This window comes from Gobio gobio (assembly GCF_949357685.1).
Source record: "Gobio gobio genome assembly, chromosome: 17".
Lineage (NCBI taxonomy): Eukaryota > Metazoa > Chordata > Actinopteri > Cypriniformes > Gobionidae > Gobio > Gobio gobio.
The window spans coordinates 16,461,515-16,477,809 of NC_137110.1; the positions used below are offsets into that span (position 1 = coordinate 16,461,515).

General features: G+C 41.1%; 1 protein-coding gene across 3 annotated transcripts in view; it reads right to left on the reverse strand.

Moving 5' to 3' along the window:
* herc2 (HECT and RLD domain containing E3 ubiquitin protein ligase 2) overlaps nucleotides 1-16,295 on the reverse strand; it is a 79,172-nt gene that overhangs the window by 30,349 nt on the left and 32,528 nt on the right. For 2 of the 3 annotated variants that reach the window (XM_079840552.1, XM_079840554.1), the window contains exons 18-43: nucleotides 15,987-16,215; nucleotides 13,250-13,374; nucleotides 12,325-12,503; nucleotides 11,987-12,171; nucleotides 11,713-11,877; nucleotides 10,960-11,145; nucleotides 10,577-10,747; nucleotides 10,376-10,479; nucleotides 10,130-10,280; nucleotides 9,830-10,044; nucleotides 9,523-9,655; nucleotides 9,229-9,356; nucleotides 8,781-8,976; nucleotides 8,566-8,693; nucleotides 7,723-8,036; nucleotides 7,493-7,644; nucleotides 4,563-4,754; nucleotides 4,239-4,426; nucleotides 3,941-4,133; nucleotides 3,657-3,839; nucleotides 3,344-3,528; nucleotides 2,970-3,117; nucleotides 2,650-2,846; nucleotides 2,306-2,536; nucleotides 1,458-1,596; nucleotides 329-475 (exon numbers count right to left, since the gene is read on the reverse strand). In XM_079840552.1, coding sequence (XP_079696678.1) covers nucleotides 329-475; nucleotides 1,458-1,596; nucleotides 2,306-2,536; nucleotides 2,650-2,846; nucleotides 2,970-3,117; nucleotides 3,344-3,528; nucleotides 3,657-3,839; nucleotides 3,941-4,133; nucleotides 4,239-4,426; nucleotides 4,563-4,754; nucleotides 7,493-7,644; nucleotides 7,723-8,036; nucleotides 8,566-8,693; nucleotides 8,781-8,976; nucleotides 9,229-9,356; nucleotides 9,523-9,655; nucleotides 9,830-10,044; nucleotides 10,130-10,280; nucleotides 10,376-10,479; nucleotides 10,577-10,747; nucleotides 10,960-11,145; nucleotides 11,713-11,877; nucleotides 11,987-12,171; nucleotides 12,325-12,503; nucleotides 13,250-13,374; nucleotides 15,987-16,215 — 4,564 coding nt within the window. The remainder of the gene's footprint in view (nucleotides 1-328; nucleotides 476-1,457; nucleotides 1,597-2,305; nucleotides 2,537-2,649; nucleotides 2,847-2,969; nucleotides 3,118-3,343; nucleotides 3,529-3,656; nucleotides 3,840-3,940; nucleotides 4,134-4,238; nucleotides 4,427-4,562; nucleotides 4,755-7,492; nucleotides 7,645-7,722; nucleotides 8,037-8,565; nucleotides 8,694-8,780; nucleotides 8,977-9,228; nucleotides 9,357-9,522; nucleotides 9,656-9,829; nucleotides 10,045-10,129; nucleotides 10,281-10,375; nucleotides 10,480-10,576; nucleotides 10,748-10,959; nucleotides 11,146-11,712; nucleotides 11,878-11,986; nucleotides 12,172-12,324; nucleotides 12,504-13,249; nucleotides 13,375-15,986; nucleotides 16,216-16,295) is intronic. The other variant, XM_079840553.1, reaches the window with a different exon arrangement.

The window sequence follows — 16,295 nt, forward strand, 5'->3', positions numbered from 1 at the left end:
GTTTACCACAGACCTCATTTTACTCATAAATAATAAGCCTATTATGAAAACCCATATGAATATATCTTGAGGGAACCACTGGCAAATTAGTCTTCTGGGTTTTGACATCATCCCTGCACCACTATATAGGCGCCATATTTAAAAGCAGACAAAAAAAAAATCTACAAATGACCACCAGGGGGTAGTGATGGGATACTACCAGACAATTCTTTTCAAATCATTGCCGGGTTCATTACGGTCAGTTAACAGATATTTAATCCTCATTGCAACTGCATTGTCTGGTTGATGTGCCAGCTTTGAGTGATAAAAATCAGAACACTTATGGCACCTGTAGGATTGGGGCTGACGTCTATGACAGCGGGCTGAGAAAGGATCTGTCGGAGCTTGTCCTGGTGGGAGAGCAGAGCCCGTGCTGCCTTCAGGATGTACAGCCTGAGCTGCTGACACCGCAGCAAATGCACATCCACCTGATCCGCTGCAATGACAATCAAATATATATTTTCATACATAGATTACATTGGTGGAACATGCTGAAGCATCTGTTCTAGCCAAACTAAAGTAGTACCGTGGGTGTCATAATACACTGATGATATCAATAGTACTGTGTTATACAATTGTATGTGATATAAATCTTAGTTCTGGATAAATATTATCAAATTCACATAAGGGATTTTCACACTGCGCTTAACCCCAGGTTATAGTTGTTCTAAACACTGCTTTAAACCCTCTGGGTAAAGCGCTACTTTTGCGGTGTTAACCCTGCATTGCGGTTCCAAACTACAGTCTGAAGCGATGCAGTGTTATAATGTTACACCTAGATGCTTAGCAACAGACAACTAATTGCATGCCTCATTCACATGCTTTGGACAGTCATGGAATCACAGCGCGTTGTATTAACAATTAGTTTTAGTGCTTGAGGTGAAAAATGTAAAACAGGGACAGAAAATGCAACAGTTGGGAGTGAAGAGACCGGTTCATTCTTATCTTTATATTCCGAAAAGTCCATTCAGGATAAACTTGATACTATATTTTGGAAAATTTGCAGACTGCACTGTGAGGTTGTGCTATGCTAGAGCCCTTATGTAATCAATCAGTGACACTGACATTGCAATAAGGGCGTTAACCCAGGGTTTAGAAATGTACAGCATGAAACTGCAGCGTATAAATACCAAGGATTAATTGTTAACCCCTGGTAAATTATGAGCAATGTGAAATGTGAATCAACATTACCCAGGATTCCATTTATCAAGGGTTTAGAATTACCCTGGGTTAACTATTTCTAGTGTAAAAAGCCCTATACAAATTTACTTACATGGTCAAGTGGGTGAAATGTGACATGATCAAATGAACATTTTATTTGACATTTTATTTGTGGTCTATCAAGAAGCAATCTATTTATTTCCCCATCAGATGACATGAGAATAGCATGTGATTCATGACTGCTGCATGTGCCGTACCTGTAAGTCCTCTGCTAAGGGATTTCTTCATGCGTTGTTTCTCCAGCTTGCTTCCTGCCAAGTTAACTAGCTTTGCCCACACAGTTAGCATGGGCTCAGTGAAGGGCAGGTTCTGAACACTGAAAGGAACCATGTGAATCTGCAAAGATATTAAAAGACATAAAATAATCATCAACCACAGAGATTAACAATGGCTATGTTTGTAAAAGCATACCGATGTTAAAATATCTGCAGTATATAGTCCTGTATGTATATTGTGCATATTTTACACTACCATCCAAAGGTTTGGGGTCTGTAAGATTTTTTTTTTTACCTTTTTGAATTAAGTCTCTTAGGCCTACCAAGTCAGCATTTATTTGTAGTAAAACAGTAATATTGTGAAATATTACAATTTCTAATAACGTTTTTGAGCATTTATTATTTTAATATATTGTAAAATGTAATTTATTCCTGTAATGGCAAAGCTGAACTTTCATCAGGCATTACTGGAGTTTTCAAGCAATCATAAAATCCTTCAGAAATCAGTCTAAAATGCTGATTTGGTGTTGCATAATTTTAACACAGGAGTACTGTGTGAGAAAAAAAAGAAGAAAATGTATGGAGTTTCAGTGACATTACTACATTAAATTATGAATATTGAATATAATGTATAATAATGCAACAGAATATTTGTGGGTCCTGAATATAATAAAATAAATTCTTTATTTTGGCTTAAAATATCACAATAGTATAATGTCATGAGTTCAGTATCGTGATTTGTATCGAATCATGACATGAGTGTATTGTTACACCCCTACCATCGAGAATGAATGAACAGGGAGTAATACTGCATGTTAACGAATGCGTACCGGCTTGAGCTGACTGAGAAGGCAGACTTTGCAGTTCCTCATCTCGTGGAACTGAACAGTGATTCGTCCTTTAGGTGTGATGCGAGTCACAGTGCCCTCCCCAAATTCCTCATGAACCACAGGTCCACCCAGGCGCAGACGGCCATCAATCCCACCGATGACCGCCAAAACAGCCATCAGACTGCCCACAGCAGGGGCTTCTGCATTGGGGAGGTAGTCTTCAAGCACAGCCTGACAGAAAAACAGTGTAGAAGCCAGGGCTCAACATCATATGGCACATTAAGTCATCCTTTTACAAACACTATTATTGGTTGAATAATGAATGTGATCAATTTCACTCATACCGCTTCAGTGTGTCTGCCGGCCATGACATCACTGATACCACTGAGCTGAGAGTTAATGTATTCATTAATTAGGCCAGTCCACTGGCCAAGAGAATGGAGTATACGCAGTAAGGCCACTATTTCCTCTGCTAGGGTACTGCTGTGAGTGGCTGTCAGAGAGGCTTGAGGACGGGACTTCCTCCTACGCATTGAACATTCTGTAAAATCACAAAGTTAAGGTGTCATCCTGATATCAGCCTTTGCACTACCTCTAATCAAAGAACTTGAGCACAAAAAGGAAAACACCACAGTGAGAAAAGGAAATAATAAATGTACAGTACCCCTGAGAAGGGGCAGATCTGAGGAACAAGTGCTGAGCAGGCTTCCGAGGAACCCAAAGAGTTTCTCCACCAGGAACTTCATATCCTGCGAGCGCTCGGCCTTATCCCAGGATGGTAATACTGCCTGTAGAAGCCGCAGGGCAAGAATCTGCCATGGGGTGAGGAGAGATTTATGAAAACATGGCACTAAATGGATCCTGTCAACAGCACTAATGCGTACCACTCAGATGCACTTATTTTAACCCTGTCGTACTCATGAAACCTTTAGAATGACAATTTTACAGTTATGAGACAAGGAAAGCTCTCATTCTCTTGGTAAACCCAAACAGAACTCATGATAGGTGTTTAATGAAACCAGAACACAGTGCTGGCACCTGTCTTTGTAGTGTGACTGCAGTGAAGGACTGGTGGCCCTCCACAATGCGTATGAGCAGATTTATCCAGGCAGAAGAGCTCAAGGTACTGCACATCTGGGGCATAAGAGCTATACTGCGAATAAATCCCAGCGTGCACCAGCTCCTGTGCTGCTCAAGGGACACCAGCTTGTGAGATGAACAACCTAAAGAAGAGAGAGAGAGGAATGTGGTTTAAACATATTTTGAAAGGACCCTCTATATAGTAAAATAGTCTTTAACTATGTGACATTTAATCATTTTATATATTATTAAAAAAAAACAACTCTGTTACCAGTCTTGTCATTGGCTCCGCTCTCCACCAATATCCTAAGTAGACCACACAGTGTGCTAATGGCGTCAACCTGCATCACCTCAGCATGAATCCCAGAGGACAGTGATAGTGTCTTCAACAGATTAACTGTACTGGTCAACATGATCGCAGTAGGGTGAACACTCTTCTCCATCACCTCCCCTTCTGAAAGAATAAGCGAGGCTGTATAAATCAACATGGCAAGGTCGAATACAGTAAAATACCAAGGTTAGGAAGTAATCGGAATGGCAGGGTGTAGCACTAACCTGTGTCGTCCTCTGTGTCAGAGTCTTCTGTGGTAGGTTGGGTGGCAGGTGGCGGCTCGGCCAGTTTAAGGTCATACTTGCCCTCTTTGCCCATCCTGTAGGAATTGGTGCTGCTGGTATCCCACTGGACACGAATCCAGCCATCTTCTCCCAACTCTCCAATCACACGCCCTAGGCCTGGAGGTGGGCCATCCTAAAACGCACCATAAAAGGAACTTAAATTAACTGACCTGCCTTTGCCTTTGTGTACACTTGAATTCTGAAGTGTGGATGAGACCAACACATTGAATTTACTCACCTGGTCTCCCCACTTCCAGTCAGGTCCTCTCATCACCCTAGTGCCGATCTTCATCATAGCTGCCAACTCAGGGCCGGAGGCGGGGAGAGGGGTGGGAGTCGTCTCCTTCCTGGACTCTTCGAGAACTGTAGCAGAGTCTCCATGAGCTACAGAGCACAGCTCCTCCTCACTGCTGTCAGAGCTGGGACCTGTACAATACAATTGCGACACAATCATACCAAGAAATACAAACCACACTAAATAGAAATAGAATCCCATAGAACTGAACCAATCTAACCCTATAACAAGAGTCCAACTGCCCTAGAAAATAGAGAATGTGCTAACCAATGAGTCGGAGAACACTCTGGGTGAGGGCAAGGAGGCCGGAGTTCAGCAGCAGGCTGAGACTGTTGGCTCCGTGTTTGAGAGTGAGCATATGGAGCATTGCCAGCAGGAAGCGCGCCTGAGGGATGGTACCCAGACTGGGGCCTGCTGGGTTCTCATTAGTGATGGTCTGCAGAGGCACTGGCTGCACACCTGGAGGAGACGAAACAACAATCAGTAAAAATGAAGACTAAATATTCTGCCGTACAAAAGTTTGGGGTCAATACGATTTTTTTTTTTTTTTAAAGAAATTAATACTTTTATTCACCAATTACATAAATTTGATCAAAAGTAACAATGATGTTCTATTCACATACTAAGAAATGTTTATTATAATCATCATATTAGAATGATTTCTGAGGGATTATGAGGCACAGAAGACTGGAGTAATGGCTACTGAAAATTCAGCTTTGCCATTATAGTAATGACATTTTATAATATATTACAATTTAAAATAACATTTCTAGTTTAATATTTCACAATACTACTGTTTTACTGTAGCCTAGAGATCTAGACGCACCCATAGCGGCAGCAAAAATAATTTCAGCCAGGACATCTAGCAACTCTCCATTGGCTTGCGAGCTGGAAAAACCAAACTCTAGTCAGGCCAATCACATCGTGTATAGAGTCGGTGGGCGGACCTAAAGCTACACTGTGTGATATTTTCCCCCATCTAGCGGTGAAAAGGTATATGACCATCCAGTGAATTTTAGTTTCTGTTCTTCTCAATTCCGATTTCGTTTCAACTCCTACGGTGGCCGATTTAGTCCAAGATTAACATGGCTTCCAGTTCGACCTCGTCCACATTCGACACGGTGCCTGTGTTATATTCTGTGCGCAGTGGGATGGTTGGAACTCAACTGGCCTAATTATTCGGCTAGAAAGAACTGCAGCTACTCCAGAGTGAGCATTACTTTGATGATAGTAATGTTTATTCAGTCATCCAATTGCAAGGCATAAACAGGTTTGCGTGGATATGTTCATAAATGTGGTTTCTTAGAGAGAACAAATAAGGATGGTAAATATACATGATAATGACATGACAGAAGATACACAGTTAAGAACTGTATAACTATACTTATAAGTTACATTTGTATAATGTAACTGTAAACCAGAGCTTATAGTACCATATATAGGCGCTAAATGCAGCTGCATTAAAAGGAGCGGAGCTGCCGCTGCTGCTGCTAACAAGCGGTGTCGGATTACAAAAGTGTGTGCGCAGCTTAAGCTCTGTATAACAATTGTTAATATGCCGATCAAACCTGATACATATTTCCATCAACATACATTACCAGCAAATATTTTCTATAAACGAATAAACATTGTTGATACCAAAATAACTGAATGATTATTCAAATAGGTGAGCATTACGCTATTGTATGTTGACACAAAAATACTTCTGAGGTGACATCAACTGAATTACGCGATGACACACTCTGAAACACATCTACAATAACTAATATTACTTACGGGGTTATTAACGCACAGAAATACCACACAAGGAAAAAACAGACTTTTGAGGAATAAACAAGCCAGGAAAACTCCGTATAACTCGGTTACTGGACGCTGCTGAGATGAAAACTCTCTGCACATGCACCAGACAAGTCTGAACAAGTTAACGCGCACATGCGCGAGGCAGAGAATTTTGTACAGTGCCATCTAGTGTTAAAACCGGTTAAAACGCGAAAGGCGAAACTTGAATTCACGGGTATGTCCCTCTTTGGCTAATGTACTTTCAAGATGGAGGGGCAACATGGCGACCACCGTTAGATCCCTTTACCTTATATATTTTCAATGGCATATTATAAACTTACGAGAATACTTTATTACTTGAAAGACGTAAATATACATTAATGAGCACATATATTTTTGAAAGAACTAAGTGTTTTTAGCTAAGAATAGACAAACAAAGTTACACAGTGTAGCTTTAACATAATGACAGCAGAGTTGCAGCGGTTCCACGTGCTACTTGAAAACAAAGAAGCTGGCAAACAGCGGTCTTTCGCGACTCTGGAAGACTTGGAGTTAAGCTTTTCTTTGAGAAAAGAACAAAGAACGGCACTCTGAAGTCATTCTTAAGAAAGGAAGAGGTGTTCAGAGTTTTGCCGACCGGATACAGCAAAAGTTTAATCTATCAACTAGCTCCGCTTCACTTTCTTTGTTGCTCTGGTTGGTTGTAGCACTATCCTATTGCGTGCAGAGGGAATTTGAAAGGCAACCGTTTATCCCGCCCCTCGGATTGAGCCCTGCCAATGGTGTGTTCTCACACCCAACATCTTGATGTGGGTCTGGCTTGTCAGGCTAGTTTTACTGTATTTGATGGCCAATTTACCCCTCCAGAAAAGAAAAAAAACCTCCCAATCTGCTCAGACACGTCGGGCCACCCCAACAATTTCAAACATGTTTGATATTTAGGATTTTAAATCGGGATGACTACGACTATGATTACTTCGACAACAGCTAATGAGAGGCAAGTCTACAAGGAGGCGGAAGTGACAAAACTTTAGAAATGGCAACCGTGAAACAAGCAGCTGTACGGGTCCGGTTGACAACAGAGATGGAGGAATGGCTGGTCTACAGCACGACTGCCTTTATAAATGTCTCCAATGTATCCATTTTGTTTACATCTGCTTCCCTGAGAGATCACGTGAGGTGTGATTAGATTTTCAAATCTTGTAGGTGTGTGCAGGCTTGAGATTTGAAAGAAGAAAATCTGTGAAGATTCTCCTTATGTGCGTGATGCAATCACATTTCACAGTCAGTTAAGATTTAAAAACTCTTGTAGTCTGAGCCCAGCTGTAGAAACGTATCTCTCGCTCTCAAAAAAAAAATCTTATCAACCCCAAAATTTTGTGTATAATGATCTTCTAGTTTTTGATCTTAAAACTTACCCAACTCCTTGAACTTGACACTGGCCTCTAACAAGATGTTGCGGACGTTCTGTATGGCCCAAGCATAGAGCTTACCGAACGTCACCTCCAGCAGCATCCGGTTAAATGGAGGAATGAGATCTACATCCTTTAGACAGTCAGCCAGAGGCTCCCTATTGAAGCAAAGCAGATATTAAATGTAAACAAGAGCCTGCTTGAAGTGCTATACATTGTTTATATTTTGCACTTACCCAATATTGGTCCCTTCAGGTATGACTCTCTGCCAGCCACAGAGCATGGCGTACTGTACGGAAGGCAGGAGGAAGTTTTTGGATGCCAGCTTAAGCATAGTGTCTATACCCTCAAGCCGGACCTCAGCTCGCTCCAGCTGTTTAAGGAGGCATTTCCTCATCTTCTCCACATCCAGTGGCTCCTCTTTCAGAGCAAACTCAACGATGGTGCTCATGAGGCTGGACTGAGAGAAGGAGCCCTGAACGCTGTGCCTTAACCAGCGGTACTTCTGAACACTGCCTATGGTGTTTAGCAGAGGATGCCACTTATCCTGCTACAAGTTAAAGGACGTAAAAATAAATAGGGCTGTCAAATCAATTACATTTTTTATATTACATGATATGCATATTAATCTAATTAAGTGTATAATCCTATTTGTAAAGAAAAGCTAAAAAATCATTTAAAACATGTCACATTTATAAACAGAGACCCCTACAATAAAAATTATAATTTACAATACCAAAAATCATTAAAGGATAATAATTAACTATGAAGTATATTAGGTAAAATAACAATAAAATAAAATAAAACACACACATACACATTAATGACATAAGCATAAAAAAAATAAATAAAAAAAAATCAAACTAAATTTCAACTGAACAAGATGCTGATGAAGAGGAAGGTATTTAAAGTAACTTTAGAAGGACAGTGACTGTAGATGTAATGCATGCAGATAACACAGATGTCAGAGATGAAGAGATGCAAGAGATATATTTATAGACACAGCTGCGATAATCTCTGACTGAAATATGTATTCAATTAGAGAGACAGTGTCAAAGAAAGAGAGAAAAATTGCAAACCTTTGCAGATTTGACAGTTTGTTTCTTGTCCACAGGGGCAGGGTTGATAGGAGCAGGCGGCTCCTCATTGGTCCCTTCCCTCTCCATCTTACACTCCTCCAGATCAGCTGACTCTGACTTCTTAGGCACTGGAAGATTAAGCAAAACATGCTTTACATAAAGACCGAATTATAGATTTTACACTGAACATTTAAATGAACAGTTAGACTAGTTACCTCTCTTTTTGCGGCGGTCTCTGATCAGTTTCTGCGTGATCCTCTTCCAGCGAGGCTGAGAGCTCAGCAGCTTCAGTTTGGACACAATGGACAGGTCGTTACTGACGGCAGGCCTGAGCTCATTAAACAGGAAACGCAGCCTCTCGATCACTGGGGCACACACCTCTTTATAAGAGCGGCCCTGCTCCTGGTGTGTCTGTACCACACAGGAAAGAGGGGGTCAAAGAAGTCATTATGATGTAAATGACAAGGTGACATACCATGTTACACTTAAATATGGTATTAACATGTATTATATATATATATGAAAAGCTACTGTAAAAAGGTACTAAAATTAATCTCCTGTAATTACTCAATTTCATCCTAAATGTGCTAGCTCAAACTGAATATTCCAAGGAAAAAGATACAATAGAAAACATTTATTTGGATTTAGATCGCCTTTGCTCACTTTTATCAGAGAGCACTTGGCCTGGTACACCATTCGACACACATCAATCACAGATTTGGGGAGGGACCTCTGTTTTCCCTGGTCTACACCCAAGTTATATTGATCAACAAGAGAGAGGGCAACATGACCTGTATAAGAAAACAGATTTTACGATTAATTAATAAAAAGGAATATCCAAAGAATAATAAAAGACAGTAAAAACTGTTTTGGCTAGTTCAATGAGCAGGATTTCAGAAACTAAAACTATAAATACAAAGCAGCCGTCACCACTCAATACAACAAACACTAAATTACCAAGGTCCTGGTGCTTGAGAAGGCAGCACAGCAGCAGGCGGCCCACTTCCTCTACAGGATGTTCCAGAGGAAAAGTGATGGGAGTGATGAGGTGGTACTGTTTACAGCACCGCTCAATTTGGCATAAAAAGTCCTGCAGCAAATAAGAAAGAATCCAACATTAACCATCAGAACAAATCCCAAATGATGCAGTATCTTTTGTACATGCACTATCAATTTGACAGTGATTTCTTAGGGAACGGGCTGCATGATAAATAACACCAAATGAAGAGACAAATCAAAGTGATAGTCTGTCACTGTGTATGACCTTCACAGTGTGGTCCTGGGTGTTGTTGTCAGCGATGGCCTGCAGGAAGGGCTGGGCATGGTCACTCAGAGTTATTCTGCGGCAGTAGAGCTTGGCTTTGTCGGGAGTGGTGGTCCCTGGAGAGCTACAGTGGTCCTCATCCTTCTCTTCATTATAATTATAGTGGATCTGACTTGTCTGAAGACCACCGAAGAAAATAGATGACTGGAGCCATTCTGGAAGGTAGAAGAGTAAAGTTGTTTTATTTTTATATTTGAATATTTGATGCACTACTGAAATATTTGCAATATCATAACTCACTGGCACATTCTAACTCTATGCGGGAGAGAGGGGTGCTCATAGCCAGATACGAGGCATGTAGCCCTAGCAGCAGACCCAGGTTCCTCTCAGCATCTATAAGAGGCGAGGACAGACTGCTCAGGTCAGGTGTTGTCACCATTTCTTGGTTGGGCTGGACAAACAGAGAACCAACAAAAACAAGAAAAATGAAGCCCGAACATTCTTAGAATAAAATCAGGAAACTGGTGAATGCAAAGTCAGACAGACCTCCATGTACTGGCCCACACAGAAAGCTTGCATGGACTCTCTAGTGTCCTCAAACTGAAGAGCGGCTTCTAAAGCTACCACAGGATCGTCTCCAGCAAACTGGGCTGTGGAGGAAAAACATGACAATGAACTTAAACTCTTTATTTGAAAATGAATTTCAATTAAAAGGTTTAGGGCATTTGTGTTACATGTTTGCTATACCGAGGATGCTGTTGCCGGTTAGAGTCTGAGCCTGGAAGTCTTTAATATCATAGACCTTCCCATCAATGACAGTCCAGAAGCCACCATCTTTATTATGATTCTCCAGGTCAGCTTTGCGGATAAGTGACACTTCCTCATTGTTCTTTGAGCTCGGCCCATTGAAAAAGAAACCTAAAAAGAAAGGCCGGTCACAGCTAATTGTTCATCACTGCTCCTCATTTACACTGTGTATTTTGGTGTTCTAATGAATTGATTAAATATTGTGTTAAATAAATGTTTTTACATTTCATACATTTAAATAGGTTTGGATTAAAGCAAAACTCAACTGTGCAATCAGACTCTCTAGGTTATGAAAGAAGTGCATGGGTGGATTTCTCACATACCCATAAGTCCAGGCCATGCAAGATCCTCATTATCATCTCTCTCTGTACCAGGGGCGAGGTTGTTAAAACGGTCCAGGTGCTCCAGTAGAGCAGCAAGCAAAGGAATGGATCCAGTCTCCTGCATCAGGCCAGCATCATGGGTCAGCAGCAGAATAATGGACACGATCAACTCTGGTAGCAAAACACCTGGAGGATGAAGGAACAGGATGGTTGGCAAATATGAATATGAATGTCACTTACTACTTCTTAAAATGAATATTATCTTCAAAATAAACGTACTCTCATTATTTAATTCACCCTCATTTCATTCCAAACCTATTGCTATGTATTTTAGGACAAGATTTTTCACATGAGGTACAAATTCTAATAACTCAAGCCAAATAAAATGCAAATTGGATGTTAATGATATCAAATTTAATTTCAAGCATGGTGTCAAACCCTTTAGAGATTTTCATTTTCCAATGAAAATACTCTGCACCACTGTACCCCTCAAATCAAATACAATCTCTTCTTTCTAAAGGATTCGACATCATGACATTCAAGAAATCACATGAAGAAAATCAAAACATATGAAGAAAAGAAATAGACTTCAGAAGAAAAAAATAACAGTAGACTAGACTTACTGGAATTACATGAGAGTCTTAAATCAGAACTTAAACAATTTTATATTTTCCTTTAATATAAAAATTGTTCTAAAGCTTTATTTAGTCATGATGATGAATGTTATACGCTAACATGAAATGGCATATTCACCTGTGAGATCTCCCTCAAGGACACGTGCCACCTCTGCAAAGTGACGATGGCTGTTGAGGGCGATGCTGGTGGCCACAGGAAGAATATCCCCAATGTGTGTACACAGCAAAGCCATGTACTTCTTCAAAAGAGATCCTACTCCCAGAATCTCAGAGTGACTCAAAGCTGTGACAATGAGAGACACGGTTTACTTGGTGCTCAAACAGTGGCTTCCGTAATAAAATCCCTGGTCATGAGGCCATGCACAAAAAAAAAATTAAGATCTTCAACTTACTGTATCCTCCCACACCCACAGTGCCATTGACACCCACGTACAATTTGCAGACTAATAGCCTCTGAAAGCGCAGCAGTAGGTCCAGCGAGGCCGAGCGCTCCTTGCTAACCTGCTCCGTGTCTTGGCAGTTTGAGATGCGTCGTGCCACATCCTTAAGACGAGCTATAGTCTGCGAAGCAATGTTCCTACAGTACAAAACACACAGAAAAGAGTTACTTAAGGCTATACAACAGAAGTAGCAATTTAAGTTAATTTAGAAAATGACACTTTTGTTGAAGCCCTCTGTAAGATTACAAATGATTGATGAATGAACACAGTAAACCGAGTCTCTGCAGTACCTGAGCAGCTGTTGGACCAGCTGGACCAATGGGAGGCTTTGTTTGTTGGCAGACTCATAGATGCCGGTGTTGATCAGGTCTTTGTCCAGTGTGGTGCGACAGCGATGCAGAGAGGAAGCACTGGCTTCCTGCTCGTCGATCTCCTTCTCTTTCTGTGCCTCCTTCTTCGCCTCAATATCCTAATAGAAGATACACAGAAATTCGTTAACTGGAAAGTCAAAACACAAATTAAAAAATCTAATTAAATAATTAAAAATAACCTTGTTTGTATGTTTTGGATAACAGATTACATCATTATTAAAAATTTCCCCTTAAGCCCCGTTCACACCGCCAGCGATGATGTCGCTGCATGTCGCCAGCGCCAGAGATTCATGTCGCTAGTGGGCGTTCCCACTACGGGTTGCCTATAAACGTCATTAGCAGATCACCCTCGTCCTTCCATGCATCATTATTTTTTTTAAATGTGTCTCTGTATGTACACAGAGACATATAGTAAAGAACAGGGAAATTGCTAACATCTAACATCTAAAATCAACATCTCCATCTTAACACGACACCGCAGTAGCAGTACAGCAGACGGATCACGTGCACTCCACTGACTTCACTCCTATAGGTTGTCGCTCGCGAAAATCGCTTCTCATTTGCATAAAGTTGAAATTTCTGAACTTTTGTCGCTTGTCTTGTGTCGCTTGACACGCCCACATTCTGTCGCCAACGGTCACTGTCGCTCGTGTCGCCGGAAGTCGCGAGCGCTCCATTGAAATGAATGGGATCGCGTCGCTTTGTCGCTGCGTGTCGCTGGCGGTGTGAACGGGGCTTTAGGGGTGAGGAATCCGTTTCATCCTCTGTCTGTTTTTTAGAGTGTTGCTGATATAAGGCATGAAGGGTGGATAAATGAAGTGACTAATGAATAAAACATGCTGACCTGGATCTCGGCCGTGATGGCAGCGTTCAAAGCGGACTCCAGCCCTCCATCCGCCATCAGACTACTAACCAAGAGGTCGATCATGAAGCGGCGCCCAGGACTTACACCCATCTCATTAGCAGATGCTAAAAAGACACAAATGCATTGGAAACAATCACCTTTTAATTAATTTATTAATTTACTATTTATTTTTTAATTTTTGCACATCTCAACAGATGTTTCTGGATGTAAACATGCCAATATGATATATATGATGAAGGCAAGGCTGTACGTTAACTTTTTTTGCACATAGCACTGGTGCTACAGAGGTTGAACGTTTTGTAGCACATGCCACACAATTGTAGCACATGTATAAAATGTCTGTTACCATGTCTGAAAAAAAATGCTATAAAATACAAAACAGAGTATTTAAGAATAAATATAATTACAACAATTATTATTATAGTTTTACAGAAAAACAAATCATTAGAAAGGTCTAAGGTTTTATAATAAAATAAAAAAATCTGTGACTGTAATGTCTTAATTTTTGTCAGGAAATCGTATGTATTCACTGAGAAGAAAAAAGTACTGTACACTTCTCTACGCCGCGAAATCTACCGCAAATCTATACAGGATATTATAAAATAAAATCATTTTTGCCTCATTATGTGATGTAAAGCACATCAGATCACAAAAGTAAGTTTCAAACACTCGATTAAATGTTCTCTTTTGTTGGACAGCAGGTTTGTAAATGCTTCTCATTACAAGTTTGAAAAGGTGTTTGGCACATGTTGCTTTATCTAATGCACATTAAGGGGGCTTTCACACTGGACACGTCTGCTGCAGTCCAAGTCCGAGCACCCAACTCTGAGCGTCCGATTGTCCCCCCCCCGTGTTGGTCTGGTTTCACACACACAACTTGATTCTATCGAACCCTGGTGCACTTGCGTTCATCTTACATCATCAAAAATGTGCACGGCGCATGATAGAAAACACACATAAATATATATATATATTTTTTTTTTTTTTTATTAATTTGGTGCCATTATGTGCAGCTGAGTAAACAACACTTGGGTTTACTGTATGTGCGTCGCATGAAGTTAATTTGTTGCCCTGACTGCATAGCCTGGATGCCAGCCGAATTTAGCCCCGCCCACAACATTTTAACTCAGGCAGTTCGGTCTGGACTTGATTGGTAGAGAAGTAATTATGCCCGAACAGAAACTGTTCGGACCAATGAAATTGTCAGGGCGGGCTTTAGACGATGATGGACAGATGATAAACAGTAACGTAATCATCCACGTCATCAAAGGCGCTTGGGTTGAATTTGTTCTAATCCTAAACGGAGAACTTGTTCATATATGCATTCACCTTTACTATTTCTCTCAGAAATGATGATCGTGTTGGTAAGTACTCTGTGTATCCTTAAATTCTTTTTTTACAACACCGGTCGGCAAAGATCGTTTACACTCATCTTTTTCTTCTAACTTATTCCAGCGTGCGTGCAGACAGGGTTGCCAAGATTTTAAAACAAAACCCGCCCAATAGGTAACGTTCCTCAAAACTAGCCAAAAACAAGCCCACTAGCTTTCCAGGGGGGTTCTCCTTGGGAAAAAAAGCCATTTGGGGGATAAATATGTGTTATTTTGACAGTTAAAATTCCTGGGTCTGTATATTTACATTTACATTTACATTTATGCATTTGGCAGACGCTTTTATCCAAAGCGACTTACATTGCATTCAAGGTACACATTTTACATTTTGTCAGTTCTTGCTTTCCCTGGGAATCGAACCCATGACCTTGGCGTTGCTAGCGCCATGCTCTACTGTTTGAGCTACAGGAAAGCTGTATATCACATAATTGGGGTCGCTTCAACCCGCGGACTTGGCAACACAGTTGTCAAATGTCAACAGAACTCAACTGGACTAACGTTATGCGTCGCTCCGTTGCTCTGATTGGTTGTAGGTCTATTCAATTGAGGTTTTTCCAGGTTCTGTTGAGACACGCCCCATAATCACAGCCCAACGGAGCAGTATCAGACTCAAATTCTGACTAGAATTGAGTATGACGACGTCAGGCTACTGACTGCATGCACTATGCGCGAATACACTCGTATGCAAGATAAATCATCTACACTATCATCCCTTACATGTGTTTTATTGAACTAAATACATTGTAATGGACTAAAACACATATGCAGGTTACCTTTCTTACTGAACAAGTGTGCACCTGAGTCCGTGTTGCTTTCACATTTATGCAATCACGGCATTGTTCGATTGCCACCGAACTCAGACCACCTCCTCCATGTAGTCTCGGGTTTGGTACCCTGGTGCACACCGAGCCCCACATGACAGCTTTTACATTAGCAACTTTTTCATGCGAACCGTGCCCCTTTTCAAACTAAACTGCCAATGACTCAATCTCGCAGTGCTTGCAGAGATAGAGCAGTATTTACTGCAAACAAATTGATCCGCTCTGAACAGTGCTGCGCTTCACCTGCACATATATATATTTATTTAAAAATTTAAGCCTTTGCAATTTCATCATTTCACCAAGCCAAATCACGATTTTCGTTTAATTTCAGTCACGTATGCAGTCCTAGATTAGCACAAAACAATTTCTGACTTCACACGCACAGACCGATTTGTAGCACGTGCAACATATGTCGCAATGTACAGCCCTGAAAGATATAAGCTAAATAGTAATCAAGCAAATGGTTATCTAGCAGTTTTCCAAGCACAGAATTCATGCACTGACCTGCATTGGGCAGCAGTGAGGACAGGGCTCTTGCTCTTTCCTCCGCAGTGGGCAGTAGCACTGACCAGCCACTCTGGAGCACGGCCTGGGCGGCCGCTTGCACAGTGTTTAGCACCCCAGCGTTGCTGGCCAGAGTCACCACCGTCTGCTTGAGGTTATTAAGCAGCCCACTGCCCAGGCCCAGACCCAGCTCCTCAGGATCCACCTGGTTACTAATGGCTGCATGGAGCTGAAATAGAAATTAAATACAATGATGATTTTCATTTCTAAGGGAACTATCTGTTTAAGAGGACACATGCTTTACTATTC